The sequence below is a fragment of the Clytia hemisphaerica genome, unplaced genomic scaffold, assembly GCF_902728285.1.
Source record: "Clytia hemisphaerica strain Z4C2 unplaced genomic scaffold, Clytia hemisphaerica genome assembly, whole genome shotgun sequence".
Taxonomy (NCBI): Eukaryota; Metazoa; Cnidaria; class Hydrozoa; order Leptothecata; family Clytiidae; genus Clytia; species Clytia hemisphaerica.
This window is the reverse complement of record NW_027104421.1, coordinates 683091-705071: the sequence shown is the minus strand read 5'-3', so window position 1 is coordinate 705071 and position 21981 is coordinate 683091. Positions and strand designations below refer to the sequence as shown.

At 34.7% G+C, this 21981-nt stretch overlaps 1 protein-coding gene, 1 long non-coding RNA gene and 1 pseudogene across 2 annotated transcripts; 1 reads left to right on the top strand and 2 right to left on the bottom strand.

Annotated features, from left to right (window-relative positions):
- Positions 1 to 2302: 2302 nt before the first annotated feature.
- Positions 2303 to 5186, bottom strand: LOC136820349 (uncharacterized). The gene is made up of 3 exons (XR_010848567.1): positions 5071 to 5186; positions 3109 to 3336; positions 2303 to 2633 (listed from the first exon to the last, which is right to left on the bottom strand). It is a non-coding gene; the product is annotated as an uncharacterized lncRNA (long non-coding RNA).
- A 2779-nt stretch (positions 5187 to 7965) lies between these two features.
- LOC136820379 (uncharacterized) lies at positions 7966 to 8942 on the bottom strand. Its single transcript, XM_067076565.1, has 2 exons — positions 8762 to 8942; positions 7966 to 8615 (listed from the first exon to the last, which is right to left on the bottom strand). Exons 1-2 carry the CDS (start codon positions 8940 to 8942, stop codon positions 7966 to 7968), a joined length of 831 nt encoding a protein of 276 aa, XP_066932666.1.
- Positions 8943 to 13728: 4786 nt separating this feature from the next.
- On the top strand, positions 13729 to 15684 carry LOC136820378 (uncharacterized; annotated as a pseudogene).
- Positions 15685 to 21981: the final 6297 nt, after the last annotated feature.

Sequence of the window (21981 nt, the reverse complement as noted above, 5' to 3'; positions counted from 1 at the left end):
AAACAAACCTTTTTGGACCTACCTTGGAGGTCTTATAAATTAACCGATGTCCGTCCGTTCGTCCGTTCGTCCGTCTCTTACCAGCTTTTCTCAGGATTGGCTCATTGGTTTTTTCTAATTGTTGGCACAATGATGCAAAATGGCAATGCCCAAAATGTGACAGAGCCTGATTTTCGAGAAAAAAAAATTTCCCGGCCGAAAATGCCTGAAATATGCCGGAAAAACTGTTTTTTTGGCATTTTTCTCGAGATTTTATCATTAGTTTTTTCTGATTCTTGCAGATTTGAATTGGTCTTTTTCCATATATTTCTTTGTTTTTTCATTTAAAAAAAATATTGATAACAATGCCACCATCAAGCATGATTCAATTGTCAATAAAACTTTTGCAATTTTGCAACCGGAACTTTCTATTTCTTTTTTCCCTAAACCCCCCCCCCCAATCATTCATTCAACAATCAATGATGAAATTTAATGCATTTAAATGCTAATTTACATCCTAAATCGCTAACCGCTATGTTTTCTTAATGATTGTTTTTCTCCTTATTGCTATCTAAGTTTCTTCATCAGGTAGGTCCATTCAGCATGTTGCTTGTTTCAATTTTGACGACTTTTCATTTTGGTTGATACAGTAACCAATGACGTCGGTTTCCATGCATTAATTTACCAAAGCGGAATGGAACTTTTGCTTTTAAAGGTATTAATAGTATCACTTTTTGTCGTTATAGCATTTATTTTTTTTGTCTATCAAAAAGTCATTTGTTTAGAAAAATTACATTTTCAATTTTAGTACAGAATGAATCCACTTGATATACAAGATCATATTAATTTTTCTCGTTTTACTCTTTTTTCATCAGGACAATGAGACTTGACTTAAAACAAAGAATAGAATAAGAACAATGTGTGGCTGTAACAAAAATTGAACACTCGGTCGGGATTGGATTGAAAAAGGAAATTAGGTAATGACCATGACAGCTAAGATGTTTTGTAGGAGGCCATAAACTTACACAATACGTCTCTGATCCGTCTTGACCAAACCCTTCTCCGCAAATTATCAGACTACAAGTTAAATTAATTTTTGATTTCGAATTCTCGCAAAACGCAGATCCTCTTTAAGTTTGATTAGATTTAAAAAACAGAAGGGAACATAAAGAAATTGAAGCGTGCGAAAATATTATCAAGGTGAAAAACGAGAATGAAAGGAAGTTGAATGTTGCGGTTAAAGAATTACAAGCTAGATGTCAGGGATACGTTAAAGAAAGGAACCATGTTGCCGATACAATTCAAGCTCAATTTTTAGCGCTGGAAACTAAACTTACCACTAAAATCGAAGATACAATGAATGCGAAACCTACAGATAACAAAACGAAAACAAATTCAAAGAAAAGTTTTGCCGAAATCACGAAAACCAATGACGAGTTAAATGTATCTAGCATGAAACAAATACTTAGCAGCGAAAAGGTCGAAGAACAAATGGAAGAACAGAGAAAGCAATCAAGGGAAGCTAACATCATCATCCATGGAGTGGAAGAGAATGGCAATAGAGATGAAAATGATTTCGTAAACAAACTCCTAAACGACGTTAAAATAAACACAGAGCCAACTTACGTCTCCTGTATTGGTAAAGAATCAAATCGTACACGACCAATCAAAGTTGTATTTAATGGCGGGCTTGTAAAATACAAATTTATGAGAAACTTAAGGGAATTGAAGCAGTACGACAAGTACGTCAACATGAGCATCACAGACGATTTAACAATAATGGAAAGAGACCAAGTAAAAGAATGGAGAAGTAAAGCAAACGAGAGAAATCGAGCAATGCCGCAGAGCGATTACAAATGGAGAGTGCGAGGAAGTCCTCAAGGAGGATTATATTTAAAAAAGATATTTTGTAAAACAAGATTGGTTTAGTAACCTTTGTAATAAACCAAACCAATGTATGAGCGATTTATAGAGGCTGATGTGCATGCACGGTGGCCTGGAAATCTGTAAAACATTATTATTATGAAATAATTGATGGTCTGATTCAAATTAATGGATTTTAGAAATTGGACAAAATTTCATCTTTCCTAGAATTCATGGAAATCCTGAACGGATATTTCAAACAAAAATTTATACACTTCAACTTTATTAACATATCCTTAGTATAGTATGCTTAATCTTTCTCTCTTCTATTGAAAAAAAGCATTTTATAAACAAATTGCCCCTTGCTAAAAAAAACTGAGTTGCAAATGAAAGGCCCTATCGCTAGCCTTGGGCCAATGACAAAACTATGCAAATCCATACTAGCGAATTCATACCGATAAAAAATCTCATGACGTCTTGAACTTCAATACTTCCAAAAAACATCGTTAGTTTGAGTTTCAGAATATCTTCCCGTCTAAACATTATATAGGACAGCTTTTCTGCGATACTATCCCCACAATGAGCAAATATGTATATTTGGGGCTGCTCCACCACACTTTGCACATTGACTACCACGCCAAACCTTTGTTGCATCTCCTCGTCCGTATAAAATATCGATTTGGAGTAAATCACCTTCACCGTATACAAAAGCACACCATGGGCCAAGTGCGAGGAATGATCTCCCCAGACAACCAAATAACGTTTAAGAAGATTTTTTGAGCGTAGAATTCCTAAAATAAAAAAACCAATGGACGTTTCAAACACAATATTCTGTTGAAATACGACTTCATATAGGCAAAAAATATCTATCCAATAAAAAAGAGTAATTTAGTGAAGAACAAATGAGTTATGCTTATAAGTAATGATTCTTTAGGTAAAGAGCCGTTTAATTTTCCTCTTTCCTATGATGTTTACCTATTATTGTGCAAAAAAAACAAAATAACTTAATGAACCAATCTCAAAAGAAAGCTAATGACTAAGTAATTTGTTATGTGCTTATAAAAAATCAATTTGGCCCGTTTTCTTATAAAAACATGTCTAGAAACCAAAATCTCATGCCTAAACACAAATATTCTTTCAAATTGTGACTTCCTGAGCAAAAAAATGTTTGATATATTTTATGGTATAAATAAAAATCAAACCTGATCAAACGATTAAACAAGTGCAGGTCCACGATCATAAATTTATAAGAAAGCAAAAGCATACCTAGCTCGGAATGTTCTTTGTAAATCCTCGATCGAATCTCTTCCATGGGAATACGTCGTGCTTCAATAATAAAGCTTTCCCTAACGATTTCACCATCAACTTGGACCAATTTGGTGTACGTTTTTCCCTCGACTAGGTCCCCAAGCAAATATTGTCCTTTCTCAACTCGATCTGACATCTGTTTCCGTAACTGTTTACCTGTAGGTAGCTTGGGGTATGAAGCACCACCTAGAATAGAATAGGGGTTTACAGTTCTAAAATATAAATTTGTTCCTGCAATTTCAATAAGGACCAGTTTGATCTGATAAGAAATACTAAAATGTGCAGGGGGTCAAGCAGTTAGTACATGATACCCATGACATTTAGTATGGTGGTGGTCCATTTTCAAAATTAGCAAAATGCAGTTAGTAGACCCAGTGTACTAAGTGCAAAAGCAGGTGGTATGCTTGGCGATTAACAGCAAATTTGTGTACTAACTGCCAAGAATCGATTTTTTTCTGAAAAAATTGGGCTTTTGGGGAGGAAAATACAAAAGAAATTTTTCAATCTTAAAAAAATAATTTGAAAATTTGAAAATAAAAAAAACATCTTTTTCTAAAACATGTATAATTTCTAACATATTTTCAACAAAGGCAAATTTTGAAAAGTGCATGGGCCAAAAATGCGATTTTGGGTTATTTTGGGGGTGGTGTATTGAAATTTGCCCTCAAAATCAGTTAGTACACAGTGTACTAAGTGACAGAGGGTGGTGGTGGGGTACAGATTTTTCAAAAAATCAGTTAGTACAAATAGTGTTCTGGAGTAACTGCTTGACCCCCCCCCCCTTAAATGTGTGCTGCGCCCATGCTGTCTTTAATAATTTGAAATTTAATTTCAGAACTAAATCTATTCCTTTTATAGCCCGCTGGAAAGCACTCAAGGTGACCTACCCTAGGATGGTGCAGCCTTTAATGATAACCAAAGGATAACCATTTTAGTAAAATTAGGTTTAAAATGATAGTAAAATTAAATGAACTAGAGTAATGTTGGACTAAAAAAAGCTCACCTAGAGACTCATAAGAAAGTCATATTAGAATAAAAACCAGTTAGTAATTTTAAAAAAACTTCAAAGCTAAAGATACTAAGTAATGATATTTTATTACTCATAATTTACTTCTAAACAAGCAAGACTAAAGTGATAAGTGTGCCTAAATTCACATTATTTTCAACTAAACTCAGCGAAATAAAAGTATGGATTTTTAGTAAAGTTGTAGACTTCTGCTCTTATGTCCTGAAATAAAATGTGTGATTCTCCCCAAAGTTTCATTCTAATTAATCCTTATTCCTCAAAATACCTGGGGTCAATAAAATCTGTTTATTAGCTGACTAGATACCTGAAAACTTCAACGAAGCTCTTCTGGATTTGTCTAAGTTGACAAAAGGATTGTGTAGTCTGGATAAGTTTACATTTCTACTTTTCAGATACTCTATCACAATACTGTTTCCATTATTACCATCAACAATCTTGTACTTGTCGGCAATCTCAGTAAAATTTATCTGAAAGTTAAAAATAGGTCAAAAAAATAAAAAATTGAAAATACAGATGTGGGTGTATTTTTGGTCTAACAAAAGTTTAAGCTATTTGGTTTTCAATTTATGGATTTGATTAAAGAAGAATTTAATGGAAAAAATCTCTTATGTATCAAAATCCAACTTAGATATGAGTCGTTTTGTAACCACCACAGATGTAATTATTTACATTATGATGATTACATAAATTGTTACCTTTAGTAGAATAGCCGGGTATTTAAAATTATAACCTCGCTACCCTTTCCGCTCCAAAGCTGGTTCACCCACAGGTAGTGAACTCGGTGGCCGGTAACATACTAGACTGGAGCATTTTATTTGACAATCCTTATCACTGTTTCTCTTCAACTGAGGTAATAGTGAATAAAAGATAAAAGTTACAAAAGCCTCCTTTACCTTTGCATTGTCAGGCATACTCTCAACTTCATTTACCATAGCATCACCGTCAAAGTCAAAATCAGCTGGTTTTTTGTGCTTACGTCGCTTTTTACCAGTCTCTATCTCAGTTTGTTTCCCTTAAAAAATGAAGAAAAAAAGCAACAATTTTGAAATTGCACTGTTTTTTTTTTTATCTTACCTTTCCCTACAAATAAACAGTGAATCAGAGTTATAAATCAAAAATAGCAGAATACATGGTTCTAAATATTTTTCAACTTTGGCTTCCTGAATATAGGTAACATGACTACAATTTAAAAAAATATAATTTACTAGTAAAAAATGTATTTTTCTTGAGTGGAAGCAGCTTGGTCGGTGATTCCAGAGCCAATGCGGAAGGTGTCCCAGCGTCTAATGAAGGTATTCCAATCCTCAGACGTTGAGTTGTCCTGAATCTTTGGTCGGATCAGCTTTGGGGCACTGGGTCGTGGAGCAGCTTGTGGTACCGGATTCATAATGTGTGTGTGTGACTGAAGGTTGAGGATAGCGGCTGCACCAATGACGTCATGATCAGGTGTCTGGAAACCACATCCTGGTAGCGGATAATCGAGCACAACCATGTTGATTACGTGTTGATTACTGTGTCAGTAAGCCAATGATAATCCAACAATGTGACAAGATCAAAACATGGATAAAGATCATTCAATAATTGATGAAACAATTGTAATTACTTTTTAATTTTATGTGCTATTGAATGTTTTGATCTGAAAATAAAAGATGACAAAACATTAAAGAAAAGAATAAACTATCAATATCCTCCACACAGCACTTTAGGTAGTGAAAGTTAAAACACTTACTTTTGTTGTTACACAAAACTGCCGAAGCTGGCGATTCAAAATTCAATGCAAGTCGTTGGCTATCGTATTTGCTTAAAGATGTTCTGGTCCCATATATCATGTCAGCTTGCTTTTCTTGGTAATTCTTTTCTAGAGAAGCTTTAGCCTGGAAAAAAAGATAAAAAATGGAGTAAAAATTCAAAATATAACACACCAAAGTAATACCTATGCTTTAGTCAAAAGTTTGATTTTCAAAAGTATAATCAAAATTTAATTCAGAGTAGACTTTTAGTAAATAGAATATAGTGAGAGCTGCACTTAAAAAATATTACCTACTCTTAAGTTCCAAATAAACGGGGGGGGGGGGGTTTGAATATAAAACTTTCAAAATTTAATAAATGGGGGGACTTAATTGCCGGGGGGTTGAAAAGTGTACCTCTGAAAACCCAAAAGTAAGGTAAATAAAGGCTAAAATCAGGCTATTTTGAGCAAAATAAGGGGCCTTCTCTTTGACAGCAGAAAATATTCTTAAAAATTAATAAACAGGGGTCCTAATAAGGTCCGGGAGGGGGGGTTGGAAAATTTTCCAAAAATTAACAAGGGGGAGACATTTATTTAGAACCTAAAAGTAAGGTCAACTTAAGACAGAGCGACAATAATATTGATGTAAAACGATTTATGAGGTAATTATCTAAAAATTACCCCTCTGAAACAAAGCTAATTTTGGTACTTACCTTGCCCTGGATCTTTCGAATGTACTTCTTTTTTTCAGCTGGTGACTTTTTCTTCTCAACATCGGTACCCTTTAACTTACACAATACATCGGTAAAACTTTGATTAAAGATGGTTTGAAATTGACCGTTAACCTCATTTAAAATTGATTGAGCTGCAACTTTCTCAACTCCTTTAAATTTCTTCTCTGGCTGAGGAATGATAAGCTGTATATTATTATTCTCTTTATTCACAAGAAGACTTTGATTTAAAAGTTTTTCATTTTCTTCTGCAGTCTTGCATGCAATACAGTTAAAAAAATTGTGAGAATTCCTCATATCCATACTCAAATTATTCCAAATATCTTAAAGTGTACTTGTTAATGATATCTTGTTTTTTTGCAGCTGACATTTTTTTTATTGTGAGTAGGTCCAGGAAACGTTTTTTGATATGAAGCAAATTTGTAACTCTCAATCTGACAATGCGGAAACTGAGAAACAAAAGCTTCGTATTTAAGATTCGGTTTAGACGAATGGATGTCATTGTTTGACCGAAATATGTTGGCTTTCGTATACCAGCATTTGAAAAAGTTAGCCATTATGAATGAGGTATGTAAAAAAATTAGAGATTACACCATGTAAATTGTCATTGTTTGCTTATTTTACACATAAAAAAGTCCATAAAAATCACCACAATCCAGTCCACAATTCACCAACAACATTTTCCACATCTATACAAAACATCATTCACCACACACTTATATAAAAATCCATACACTCATACAAAAAAAATTCAAACATTAACCAAAACACGAAATTATCCATTTAAATAAGCGACATATTCATTAAAATAAGCAGAGAAATTCAATAAACCATAAAACAGTAAAAGTGATAAAGAAAGTTCTTCTGTATGTTTTGATTAAAAAAAATCGCGTCGTCAACAACAAAATTACTTACGGTACCGAAAATTAAACCGGGGGTAAATTAGTACGGGTAAAGCGCGTTTTATGTTCTAAAAACGGAAACATTACATCATAATATGCGAAATATCGTAAATCCTAAAAAGTGGACCAGTTCTGCTTCAAATGTATGTGAAATAATTATATCAGACGAACCGGCAGATTTTGTGGGTTACTGTAACGGGTGTTAGAAAAATTTAAACGACTTTCTCGCGCTCAATTTTTAGTGAAATGTTCCAGTGCGAACCCCCGGATTTTAAGAAAAACCGTTTAAATGACGTCATAACAAGGGTAATTATTTTCCATACAGCAGTTTTCGGAAAGCTCATCCTGTATATTTTATGAAAATATAAGTTACAAGTTTCTTAAAGAATAGGAAGTGCTTCACTTCTTTTTTGGATATGCCGTAACTCACTTGAGCATAGCGAGTGAATTTGTATATGCATCAATATGGTCAAGAGAAGCTCTCTCAGTTTCCTTATCCTCTTTTGAATCTTCTTTCATCGATTTTGCAATATCTCTCAATAGGCTCAATTCCATCTCGACAAGATGTTCAGCGTCAGCATTTTTACTCATTTTAGGAGGCTTCTTTGGCTCAGATTTTTTATTTTGAGCTGGCCTCTTGGGTGCTTTCTGCTGATTAGGTAGATCTGGATTGACTGAACTTGCTCGACTGGTGTCAAGGGATGTATTTGGCTCCTCCTCATCTGCATCTTTCTCAGTTTCCTCACCATTATCGTTAAAAGAATTTTCTTTTAATACTGAGTTTCCGTCATGCCTATCCATAGAGGGTACGTTAGCAAATTCATCAATATCATCGTCGTCGTGTGAAGAATCATCGTCAGGTTTACTTTCGTCATTACACCCCGGGATATTGCTCTTACTCTCTCTTGTATAGATAAAATTATCGAGCCAAAACATGAATCTGTATGGTTGTAGAGCAGTTTCAGCTTTTTCAACGTCAGATCTTTTTGCGCCTGATTTGTCAACCTTCTTCAAAGCATTCTTCTTCTTACTGTAGCGTTTCTTCAATAGGCCGAATGCATGTTCAGCTGCATCTCCTGAAGATAAACGAAGGAAATACTGATTAGAAACAATGATATTGCACAAGGTCTATTCTATCTACCCCCCCTCTTACAATGCATTTATCATGCCAATCAATAAAAAAAGACCAATATGGAGATGCAAACAGAATTTTACTACTTACCATTTGGTATGAAATCCAATTCTGACGCGATTTCTTGCCATGAATTACAAACAGCATCCCTTACTTTATATGCTTTGTCTGCTTTGTCAAAAAGACAATGGTACTTTTGAACGTAAACTGCTAGCTTTTCTTCTTCTTCAACAGTCAATCTTTTCGTCTGGGATTTTTTCTTGGCAGCCATTTCAAATTTCTGCTCTACACCTTCACTTCAAACAACTACAATATGAACTCACTTCATCAATTTCAACAAAATGTTAGAAAAAAGAAAGGGAAATCTACTCACTTTAGGTACATTTTGTCGGCATTCTTTGAAGATTATAAAATTCGAGCTATCGCCACTCTTATCGCATTTTTTGAAAACAAAAATTTTTGTTTTCAAAAAATGCGATAAGATAGGGGGTGTCGCAAAAAATGCGATAAGAAAAATGTGATAACAAAAAAATTGCATGTTTTCACTGGCGATAAGAAAACATCCTATCGTATTTTATCATGCGCACTGTGGTTATCTCGTTCTTATCGCCAAGTGAAAACCACGCTTTAAGGAAGAACAGCTGGAAGTGATATTTCATCATTCTGAGAAGGCTACGGAACCAATGAAACAACTGATCAGAGGTCTGGAGGTGTTCCACCTCCATACCGTCTTTCAAAAATTTCCCATGTTGGCCCACCTTTTCAGGAAGTCTGACTTCCAACTGAGCCCGAAATAATTGATGAATCTCATTCAAACGGACTTTAAACCCAATGGATCGATTTGGTCACCCAGGGAAAAGAACATATACTCGTACTTCGTCAAATATTTGAGAGAAGTTGCCGCAAAGCGAAGAGGCGAAATAACCCTTGGACATGTCATAGTGTCCTCAATGGTTTGTTCCCCCCACCAAATTCTTGATTTTTTTAAATCTCTCTAAAATCTTTTAAAATTTTTTTCCCCCTATGACTTTTCAGTTTTTTAGTTTCCCCCCTCTTTTTTGCTTTCCCCCCAGAAAATTCTGAAAATATCATTTTCCCCCCCATATACCCGTATAAATTTCTCAAATTTCAACCTGACACAAACGTAAAATTATGCTGCAAAAGGAATACTAGACAAAATAGAACGAAAATTGGTTAATTTTTCAATCATGGTCTAATCACATGATATCATGTGGACTGACCTTGGTTGCTGAGATGAAATTAAAGTGATTTCACACTTCCCCCACCAAATTTGCCAACTATCGATGTTTTCCCCCCTCTTTCCCCCCCCCCTTTACTATTCAAATTTTCATTTTCCCTCCTCACCCATTCAAAATTGGAAAATTAGTCCCCCCCCCCTGTATAAAGGGGGGGGAGACACTATGCATGTACTGCGTTTTATAACCGGTTGCAGTGAAGTGCCAGAGTTGGGCTTTGCTGTGCCACTGAAAATGACATTTGTTGACTCTACAGTAACATATAAAATTATCAAGGTAAATTATTATATTGCTCGAAGAGATACTGGAGGTCAAAATGCAGAATGCAAACCTTCTATAGTCTGGCGGTGGTGTATTTTTTTTCTTCTCAATTTCTCAATTTGTAAAAATTAGTTAGGGATTGACCATCGTTCCCTGAATGAGAAAGATCAAAATTTAAAAGGTTTGAACCATGGAATTAATGTCTCATTTGCTACCAATATAAGAAAAGTCGTCAAAATTATTAATTGAAAATTTTTTACCATTCGAAAAATCATGAAATAGTGATTAATGAAAGGCTATATAATCTCGGGTATCTAATTGATGTATATCGTACATAGGTGTGTACATCAAATTAAATAGGTTTGATTTTTAGAAAAGTCTATTCATGAAGTTGAAAGTGGAACAAAATTAGACGAACAAGGAGAAAAAGAAGTTAACGAGCAGACACGCGAGACACCACTAGAAAAGACGAAGGATGAAGACAAAGAGGAAAATGTCGAGGAGAAGACTCATGAATCGACGCCAGAAGACGAGAATGGTGAAGAGATAAAGGCGAAGGTCATCGATTACACGCCTAAAGCGCACATTTGCGCCAACCAGATAGAAATGCCGCGTGACTTATTGCATGAAGAACTACCACCCCTGGAAAAGATTTTAAAGATTTACGACTACGCATTTGCCAATGCATTTTTTGGAAATTATTAGAACAGTCGCGAAACTTTATAACATTTTTTGGAAATTATTAGAATAGACGCGAGACTTAATATATTTTTAGCGTATCTTTAGTACATTATTTAATCGACATTTGTTGTGTGGATATATTTAGCGTGTCTTTCGTTCATTACAGTATAACGTTGATATTTCCGTCAAGTTAAAATATACATTACTCCTAAGTAATAGGAGATAAGCATTTTATTGATATATTTGGTTTATCTTTCGTTCATTATTCTTGGTTCATTTTTTAAGTTAACATTTGTGACTCCCCAAGCGAATTAAAGTACCTGAAAATGGGACCGGTCTTTAGACGGTCTTTTAAGGGCCGGTAAATGACCGGTAAAAACTTACCAAAAGGCCGCTACGAGTTTGGGGACCGGCCCCGATCGCTTGGTTGACATCCTTTTATAACATTTTCTTGATGTGATTGTTACTAAAAATCACTAACTAGCGGCCTGGACCGGTCCAACGAGCGGTCAGGACTGGTCTAGTGAGCGACCACGACCGGTCTAACGATCGGCTACGGGCGTCTAGAAGCGGCCACGACCGTTAGAGATCACATTTCCAGAAAGTCTGGAGGCCGATCTAAAACAAAAATTTGACCGCTACTAGACCGCTCGTAATACCGTACCAAGACCGGTCTGATTTTCAGGTACTTTAAATTGCTTGGGAAGTCACATTTTTTCACCTAAGTAAAAGTGATAGGAATTATGATCTTTTCATTTCACGATTCTTTAAAAGGTTTAGATTTTTAATTTAGATGACAGCGTTCTTTTTTGTTCATTTGACTTAAGGGTCCGTTACAAAAATCATACACTATCAAAGTACAGGGTGTGAATTTTTCTTTTGGTTTATGTATATTTTTTGCAAACATTTTCATCAAAAGGTATTACTGATGGTTTATTGTAGAAAATATAGATTTGGCGAAAATAAAAAAAATGTAGAGTTTCCTGAATCCGGCCGGTTGAAAAAAAGATTATTCTGACCTGGCCGCAGACTTTCGTTAGTACAATCCTGGACAAAACTAGTGGTCCACCCCTTCCCCCAATATCAGTGTTGATGAGGAAGTTGTTGGGACTGGGCTAAAAATCTTGAAAACAACATTGAACTTGGCAGAGGGGGGTTTAAAGGTTGAAAAGGTGTATGGACAGGGGTTTTGGCCACGATTGTAGTTGATACATTTCAGGGCTCACTGCATACTGTTTTTACAAAAAGTTATCTTTGTTAAAGTTCGGTTTCAGTGATGTTAAGTTAACAAAAATAGCAAAAAAAGATATTTTCCAACCAGCCGCATGAGAGCTTTTTTCGTTCGGAAACACTTTTTTATTTTCGCCTTAGTTTACTTTTTTCAGCTATACATTATGTACATTTTTTGTTTTTAAAGTTCTTTAAAGCCGGTCTTTAGTTTTTAGTTTTTTTTATTTAGACTAAATAAATGCTGACTTTTATTCCTGCTAGTTCAAAGTACAGGGTGTCAATCTGTCTTTATTTAAGTGTACTTTTTTTGCGAACATTATCATCAAAAGTATTACTTAAGGAAAACCTGGAAAAGCCAGGGAGTATTTATGAAATATCTTTAAAAAGTCAGGAAATTGTTTTCCAGAGTGCCTTGAATTTAATGTTTTTTAGCCAATCTAGAAAACTCCTTTATTCAAAATCTTTCTTCTCGAACCCAACCATGATGGGTCGTCTAAATAACCATTATGACCACAAATGTCAGTTGACTAATGTAAAAATGGGATAGGGTTGTTTGTGAATAGTGCAATTTTTCTTTAGCCACAACATAAAAGATTTGTCGTTTTTGGTCAGGGAGAAAAGAAGGTGAACTTTTAACTAAATCTATTCTGGGGAGCTTCTGAGAACACTCCGTGAATGCGTGCGTTAGTATTTTAATCCTTTGGGGGTGAGAGGGGTTCGATTATGTTTGGAAATTAGCGTCGCTTTTAAAACAGAAGACTGTTTCATAATGTGTGTTTCATAATGCTTGGACTTTATGGTAATAACATTATATTTCCTTGCTTTTTCCCTTTCAGTAAAAAAATCAACTAATAAAATAAAAATAAAATAAAATAAGAGCTAGAAACTTGAAGAAAAAGTTTATGGTCATCAATATACCAATATATTTGACTAGCCAGGACGTCACAGATACTATGTAATTATTCAACTTTTTTTCAGTAGCGTATCTTAATCATATGTGACTGGAATTCATGAATGCATTGTCTTTTTCACCAGTCTCCTAAAATATCATCAAATATTGTACTAAGGTCAATGATAGTCCTGGGATCAAGGTTGGTGTAAACTTATTAATATCAACCAATGAGAAGCCTGAACTGGTTAACTCATTAAGTGTCAATGGCATGGCTTCATATGATATCGGCCGATTCCTAAACATAATGTCATCCTGTTTCTAAACCCGAAAAAAAACCATATCGAGAAGCGACAAATTTTTCTTAGTTGGGGCGTGATCACGCATTTGAAGAAATCAAAAAATAAAATTTGAAATTACGGATTGATGGCATTTAATGGATTAACCAAAATCAATTAACAATAAATCAGTGTATTCATCTATCATCTTGTTATCTTCAACTTTAGTTACAACCGAATGGACTGAACGTTATCATTGAACACATTGAGAAGATTTTCCATCAAATAAAGTCAATAATTAAAATGCCCGACGCAAGCATGGATGACTTAGAGGGTGTGTTTAGCACTTTATGCAGAACGGAAAGAATTTTGACTGACTTGGAAACTCTATATAATGTGCGGGAGTTTTCTATAATCAATCGATGTATTTATAAGCTAAAGGATGAGCTTAAAATAGAAAAAATGGTAATTCAACCCGTGAAAATTGTTCAAAAAGTACCACAAGAAATCGGACTTCCAAAATACTTTATCCCTGTTGAAGTGCTTGAATATTATGTTGAACGGATTTAAAAATGTTGATATTGCGAAGATGCTACATGTAAGCCTCAGTACTATTAAAAGACGGCTTAGTGAAAACACTCTAAACAAAAAAGATAACTTCAGCAGGATGACAGACGATGAACTTGATGCAGTGGTAAATGAAATTCTGTGGATCATCCTAATACTGGTTACAAGAAGATGAGGGGTTTTCTGTTGGCACGAGGATTGATTCTCCAAGAACGTAGGGTACGAGAAGCAATGAGGAGAGTGGATCCTGAGGGAGTAATAGTTCGGTCATTACAGTCAAGAGTAGTTTTAAGAAGAAAATATCGCGTCGCTGGCCCTCTCTCATTGTGGCACATGGATGGAAACCATAAACTAATTAGGTAAGAATATCCAATATACTGTAATATAAAGTATTTGCTAAAAGTGCACTCCTTGATTTAAATTTTCTGGACGTTTTTCTTTATTTTCATAAATTTGATTTTTAGTGTCTAGGGACACTTTTCAACCTTGGTACAATAAGGCTTCGAAATAATATGGAAAAAGTGGAGCATCACTGTGGTACACACCTTAGGGAATGTTTTACCGATAATGAATTGATACTGATATCATGATATTGTTTTAGTTACAGGATGGTTATACACGGGTGTATTGATGGCTACTCTAGGCGTATTATTTACCTATCATGTGCTAACAATAATCAAGCTGCTACTGTATTGGAAATTTTCAAAAAAACTATCTGTATACACGGTCTTCCTTCAAGAGTTCGAGGTGATCACGGTGGTGAAAACGTTGACGTTGCTCGTTTTATGTTAATGCATCCTTTACGTGGCCTTGGGAGAGGCAGCTTTATTGCTTCCAAGAGTGTGCATAATCAGCGCATTGAACGCTTGTGGGTTGACGTTTATCACGGAGCTACTAAATTATTTCAGACAATTTTTCTCAGTTTAGAGAATACTGGAAATTTGAACTTGTCGTCTGAAATAGATTTGTTTGCATTGCATTTTGTCTACACTACAAAAATCAATAAATCTTTAAAAGCATTTGTCAATGGTTGGAACCACCACCCACTAAGTAGACGGAAAACAACAAAACACCCAATCAACTGTGGATTTCTGGACTGCATAAAATCGCTGGTACAGGCTCAAAGATAGATGAAGAAATATGGGAACCAAAAACTGACGTAGGTCTAAATTTGATATCAAAATCATAGTATACCTTTTCAATCTTAAAATTTTAAGATTCTCCCCCTTTTACGAATCTAGAAAGATGCACGATAACTTTTAACTCTGTTTAACTAACAATATATACCTAAATACTTTGGGATTCATCAATTTTAAGAATTGTCTGTATAGATAAATCGTCATACTGGGCCAAGGAACCCCAACTAAAACTTTTCCTGGTACTTCAAGTAGTAAATTAATGAAATCTGGTAGATTTGGTTCATAAATGGCCCTTATGTAGAATTTTCCCCTTTTTTAACTGGACAAGTTTTGGGTAGGGTTTGTCGGATGTTGGCATGCTGATCTTAGTTCGGCGGAAAAAACACCATTAAACGCAAAAAAAATTGAAATGCTGCAAATAGTTGCAATAACAGATTCCTGAGCTATTTCATATGGCCTGTTAACTCCTTCAATACAGTGGGAAACCTAATTTTTTTTTTCTAATAATGATGATGTTTCAACTTCTCTGCCTTGGCTGAAGCAAAAAATGTCATATTTGAGTTTGTTAGTTCTTTTCAAGAGCTATCTTTTTAGTGAGCCAATTTTAAAGTTTTCAGGACCTAACAAAATTACCTGCTCGGAATAAGATTAATACATTTTTTTTTTTTTTCGATAAAAACTTCAGGAAGAAGCAATGTATTTATGGGATTGATCGATCATTAAATGTTGATAATACTCGGCAAGAAGATGAATATAAGCATGTTTTTGTTCCATCAATTGAACCGAATGTTCCAGAGAACCTGATGATTGTAATCAAAAACAGTTTTGGCCCTTTAGTTGACAGCGATGCAGACGAAGATCATGGCGTATCAACGTATCTTCGGTTGCGTAATTTCTTGTATTCCAATTTGCGCTAAATTTAAGTAGGGTCTTTGTAAATTTATGTAGAAAAAAAGCTAACGATAAGAAATTACTTTAAGCGTATATATTTTCACGGACAGAAGCTTTTTTGAGCAGGTCCAAAAATCGCAAAATCTATTACGTCATTTAGTTTTCAAGTTCCAGAAACAATGTTTTTCTCGCAAATTAATCCAGTCAACATTTGTGTGCCAAATTCGAGTTTGACCTTTTACTGCCAGGTAAGAAATTAATCCTGAAATTATTTTTTTCAGTTGTTAAATTTTTACGTATTACGTAAAGAGGGATTCGTGAAAGTTTTATCTCTGAAATTCCTAGTAATTTCACAATTTATGAAACTTAAGCTCACCTTTTTGACTTCGCAAAAAAGTTTCTGTAGACAATTTTGATAAAAAGTGATTTCACCATACTTTACCTAGTCACTCCTAAACCTGCCTTTGACTCATTCATGGATTTATCATAGACACTGGAATACCTTAAGGTATGGTATGTGTACACCTTTTTTCCGATTTTTTGTCAAAAAATTTTTTTCAGTCAAAGTGGAAGAAAAGTTACTGGATTCCATTTTGGTAGAATCGCGATCTTAAAATCTTTTTTTGATCCAGAGTTATAACCATTTAAATTTCAAAACAAAGTTCGTCTTATGATGGATTATTTACTCAAATAATTGTCTCTTTAGGAAACAACAAAGACAAAAGAGAGAATTCAGCTGATGTTTATTCTCACCTCTATTGAATAGTAATATTTTTGACACATTTCACTGATTACTCAAATAAACAGCAATTATCTCGTTAAAAATTTCAAATTGATGTAGAAAAAAAACGAAATTTTACCACACCATACTACTTTTAACGAAGTTAAAGTCACCCATTGCACTTAGATATTGACTTCATTCTTTTTTTATGAGATTCACAAAAGATAAAACTTAAAAAGTGTCTTAGGATTTTATTTCTAACCGAGTTGTTTTTCCTCAATTTACAGATAACTGAAAAAATTACATTTAAATTTACTTTTTTATCGATATTTTTACAGAGTTTAGGATTTAAAGAGTTAAAGTCAATTCCAAAAAAAATCCCAAGAAAATTTTTTAGTTCGATCTATTGGGAGCATAGTATCGAAATTATTTTTTCAAAATTCAAAAGCTATGGGTGACTTTAACTTTTTTGAAATAGGTAAGGTTAAAATTCTTAAGATTTTAATTATATCCTGCCCAGTTTTTTAAATTCAGCTGAAACTTTTACCATTAGAAAGAGAATATTATTGGCTCTCAGAAAATATATACTTTTGATATATAAAAATGTGTTGTTCTAAGGATATGATCAATTAAAGAGAATGTGTCAAGAAAGGTGAACACATACCTTAAGGGAACTTTTTTAGGTGAGTACTAATTTTGGCGAACGATCGATGCAAAATTTATTTTTATTTTGGCGAGGACTAATTTTGGCGAATCGACGATTTTTTTAATTTTGGTGAGAACTTATTTTGGCGAATGGTGAATTTCTTTAATTTTGGTGGGAACTAATTTTGGCGAATGTCTGCTTAAATATGTTCTATTTTCCCTCATTTTGAGCAATTTTGTTGAATTCTAAGCAAAACACTAAAAGAATTAATTTTGGCGAGAACTAATTTTGGCGGACGAGGATTCTTTTTAATTTTGGCAAGAACTTAATTCAGTACAGTCAAGTATCAATATTTGAGGTATTACGAAAATCACTACTTTTTGCCGTAATCGCTTTCGTTTTTAACATAAGGTCTTAGCAACGAGTACCCCGGGCATAGTTACGGGGCATTGAGAAAAAATCCTGACATAGAATTTCAAAAAGATTCACGCTATCATATTCTACATTACAAAATACACCTGTTCTATGTTGGGTTTTTTTCTCGGTGTTTTGTAGGCTTAATTATCGTCATGGAAAGTAAATAAAACCCCCTGGAATTCTTTAGGTTTTGATAAGCAAAATACATACTAGGCTACGTCATATCTTCCTTCGTTTCGAGCGTAAAACTCCTACTCTTCGGGCTATGAGCACTGCTCTTGTTTTGAATATTGAAATTCTCCAGATAAATCGCATGCGCACTGAGGTTTTAATGAAACAATAGAGAGTTTCGAAACCTAAGCCAATCAGCTGTGTTTTAAACATTCTTTTATTTAAAATCTCTATTGATAAACATTTTTTGTGAATGTTGTCTATTAAGTTTAAACCTATTAATAAGCAATTCCCGGTGGGGGTCACTAGTGGCCGCCTATAGCAGTGCCTATAGACCAAGAGTAAGGCCTAATAGCCTGGATCTGTCTATTGTGTAGACTTAATACATACATACTATTGTTTACTTTTCAGGTATTCATCCAATCAGAATTCACGCTCAGAAACTTTCAACCAATCAAAATTCAACCGTGACGCGGGAAATGATCCAATCAGAATCCCGAAGCTAAAGACTTACAGCCAATCAGAATTTGTTAGCGAGCGGTATTCATCCAATTGGAATCGCGTAACACGAAAGCGAAAGTGAAAGTAAAGGCGGAAGTATATTCTTTTTTCGACGTGATTTGCATATATTAGAACAGAAAGAAACGCCAATTTGTCAAAGATTTGTTTAAAACCACCTTATTTTTTGTTGAGTATCGCCTAAATTTATCGAAAAAATATGCTTTTCAACATTAATCTTAAAATCTCTTTTATTGTTTAAGTATCCCCAGGGCTCAACGCGGAAAGAAAAATAAGCAGGCGGAACCGCCCTCGTAGTTTAATCCCGGGATTGAAAAAACCTGGAGAAAACCTTTTCCGTACATATAATGTAGCTAAGGAATTTTAAAACACGACATTTAAAGTGAAACAAGATAGCGGAGAATTAGTGATTGGAGGTTTTTGTAATTAGACAACATGACAAAGGTTTGTTATATTTTAGCATAACAAAGACAAACTCAGGAGGTAAGGTAAATTGCGTTTTGACTGTTTTTCTAATAAAGAATATCTTCAAACTTGACTTCACTGTAATTTGGCGAATGATCTAAAAAAATAATTTTGGTAGGAACTAAATTTGGCGAATTTCAATTTTGCTCGCCAATTTCGCCATAATTAGTTCCCACCAAAAAAAGTTCCCTTAAGGTAACATCAAACTGATTTTTGCCACTTTCTCATGTACAAGCCTTGTCCGCAGTAATGACATTATTGTTCACTCTCCTTCAATCATAAAATGATTGCAATTTAAATGCAATTTAATTGCATTTCTCATCAAAACACACTTATCTAATTCCCAAATGAGACTTTTAGTATTCCTCCGAGGGGGAATTGATTTTACTTACTTGATGCGTGAATCTCTAGCATTTCTTTTCAAAATTTTGGCCAGCAAAAGTACAAATAGAAAAAGTTAGAAAACTTATTAGAAATAAGAGTATTAGTCATTTTTAAAGATCAGAGTCCTTCGAGCCGCCATGACAGTTGTCCTTTGCGGACAAAGCTTTTGCATGAAACAATAGAAAGACTTTGCTCTCCACCGTTTCATTCGGTGTTTATCCAGAGTCTCTATAATAAATCCATGACTCATTGAAAAAAAGTTGCAGAAATTTCATTATTAATAGTTGTTTTATGTTATATTAATGATTAAAGAGTTTTGAAAGTGAAGAAACATTGAAAATATAAATGGTTATGTCAAAAAATAAAGAAATTGTCACCCTATATCCATATTCTCTCTTGCTTATCACTCATCACAAAGCGATTGAAGGATACTAATCAACATTTCAAAAGTATATCGTAACAAATTCCAAAGAAATGGCTCTTAAATCTTATTTACAGATCTGAATCAACCAATGTTCAAGCCTCCATCAATCTGATGCAAATATTTATAGTTTAATCAGAAGTTTGAGATTATTAAGTATTTCCAAATTAAATTGGCTAATTTTTCCTAAAACCTTGTGCCATTTTCTCGTGTTTGATAAAGAATAAGGAAAACCTGAAAAAAAACCTACATCTTCCTATAGTGTAGACCACTACGATGAGTCAGTTCAATCACTGCAAAATAAGTTTACCAATATTGGACAAAAAAATTTCTTCCTGTAAGGTATACCAATTGAGGTATAAGCCCGAAGGCTATCTCTTCACAATTTGGATGGGTGGGTGGTCCATCAACTCTAATGACGTGTGATTCACTGATCGCCTTAGTGATAATAAACACCGCGTAAATTATAAGGCTTGCTTGACTTTTCTTGCCTGAGAAAGGCTAAAAATTCAATTCTAGCCCTTCGGGCTTATACTTAATTGGTTTTAACAACAACTCTCGAAGGTCGCCGCACTGTCGCCGCTCCCAACCACGACTCTCGAAGGTCGCCGGACTGTTCGCCGTCCCCAACCACGACTCTCGAAGGTCGCTGGAACTGTTCGCCGTCCCCAACCACGACTCTCGAAGGTCACCGCACTGTTCGGTGGCTCTCGAAGGGCGGCGTGGGTATATTAAGTGATATTTTAAGGACCAGCTAGAAAATATTGAGAAATAGAAGACCAGAAAAAATTGAAAGAGAGGCTCCCACGACGTCCTGTGCCACGACCACCTGTCCCACGACGACCTTCGAAGGACGCCGCTCCCACCCACGACGACTCTCGAGAGTCGGCGCCCCCAACCATGACATCCTTCGAAAGACGGCGCCCCCAACCACGACTTCTTGTTTTCAATCGAATTATGAGCCGAAACCCCCCTCAGATTATGCCTTAGGGACCGTGCACAAACTTTGTTCCAATCGTTTCAAAAAAAACCGTTTAAGAAGAAACAGTTAAACGATTTTTCAAATGATAAATTCGTTTGAAAATCGTCCCATTTATTTTTTGAAACGATTAGAAAAACACGAAATCGGTTTTATTCGTTTCATTCTACCAAAATTCGTTTTTAATCGTTTCTTTTAAAGATAAAAATCGTATCGTAAAAAGAAAAAAGTCGAATCGTTTCATTTGGATACAATTCGTTTCAATAAAAAGAAAATCACTTGACAGGATTAGAATTCGTTTCGATTATAATAAAATCTTTTCTTTTTTGAACAAATCGTTTCATTTAGAAACAAATTGTTTCTTTTTGGAAACAAATTGACCCCTGTCTCAGTGACCCGGTGGGAATTCTCTAGCCACTGGGGATAAAATGAAGCACCTAAATGCTGTGCGGGTGAGAGTTTAGTCTAGCAAGCTAGACGACTAATTCAGACATATTAGAAATAAAGCAAAAAAGTAAATTTTAGTCGTCTAGAAACCTTTGTGCACTAACTCCAAACAAAAAAAAAAGCGTCAATATCGCAATTAAAATTTTTTCCCGCTCAAAAAAAGTTCTTGAAAATAAAATGTGTGTGGATTTGTGTGTTAAAAATGTTTCATTTTAGTTGATTTTATTTTGAGAGTTTGTTGTTGCTTGATAAATTGTTTTTTCGCTACGCAAGTTTCTGCGTAGCTAGGCCCGGTATCTATAAGGCTGGAACACCGGATTCTTCCAGTCGTTTATACAAACTAAATCCCGTATCATTATTAATTTCGCATAGCGAAAGTATTACAATCGGTTTTCTGCGGTCGTAGTGCTAAAAATTAACACTCAGCACTCGTTCTTCGTGTTCATAGTGCTCCACATGTTCTTCTAGAACATTCTAGAATATTCTAAAGATGGACTCACGCACAAAGATGAATAACACTATTTCTTTGATGGTTCTACAAGGTGAGTGTAACCAAGGGTTTGTAAACATTCCGTGTGAAAGCTTTTTGATGGCTGCTTGAAGTCAACACTTTTTGCACACTTTTCCTGCTGTGTATATATTTTTATTATGTTTTCTGGTAACTTTAAGAGTATTTAAAGAGGTTTGTCATTCGTTTACTACTTAGTATTTTATGTTTGTGTAGTTAGTGAATGCACCAATAAGCTTTTACAGTGCTCAGTAGAGTTTTTGTCTTCTTTTTGACCACACCCCCACCCACAACAACTAACAACAGAACCCTTCAATACAAAAACACAGGTATAATATTTTTTAGCAATTAGTCATAGGTGTTGATGAACAATGAATAGAGCTTTTTGTCGTTGATCACATTCATATGGAACCAGCCATTTTTTATACATTCATAGATTG

Excerpts from the sequence above, each read along its gene's own strand:
- LOC136820379 (XM_067076565.1), bottom strand. The coding sequence starts at position 8,942 with ATGGCTGCCAAGAAAAAATCCCAGACGAAAAGATTGACTGTTGAAGAA. Across the intron at positions 8,616-8,761 it reads ATTGGATTTCATACCAAATG|GAGATGCAGCTGAACATGCA; the intron begins GTAAGTAGTAAA and ends GTTTATCTTCAG.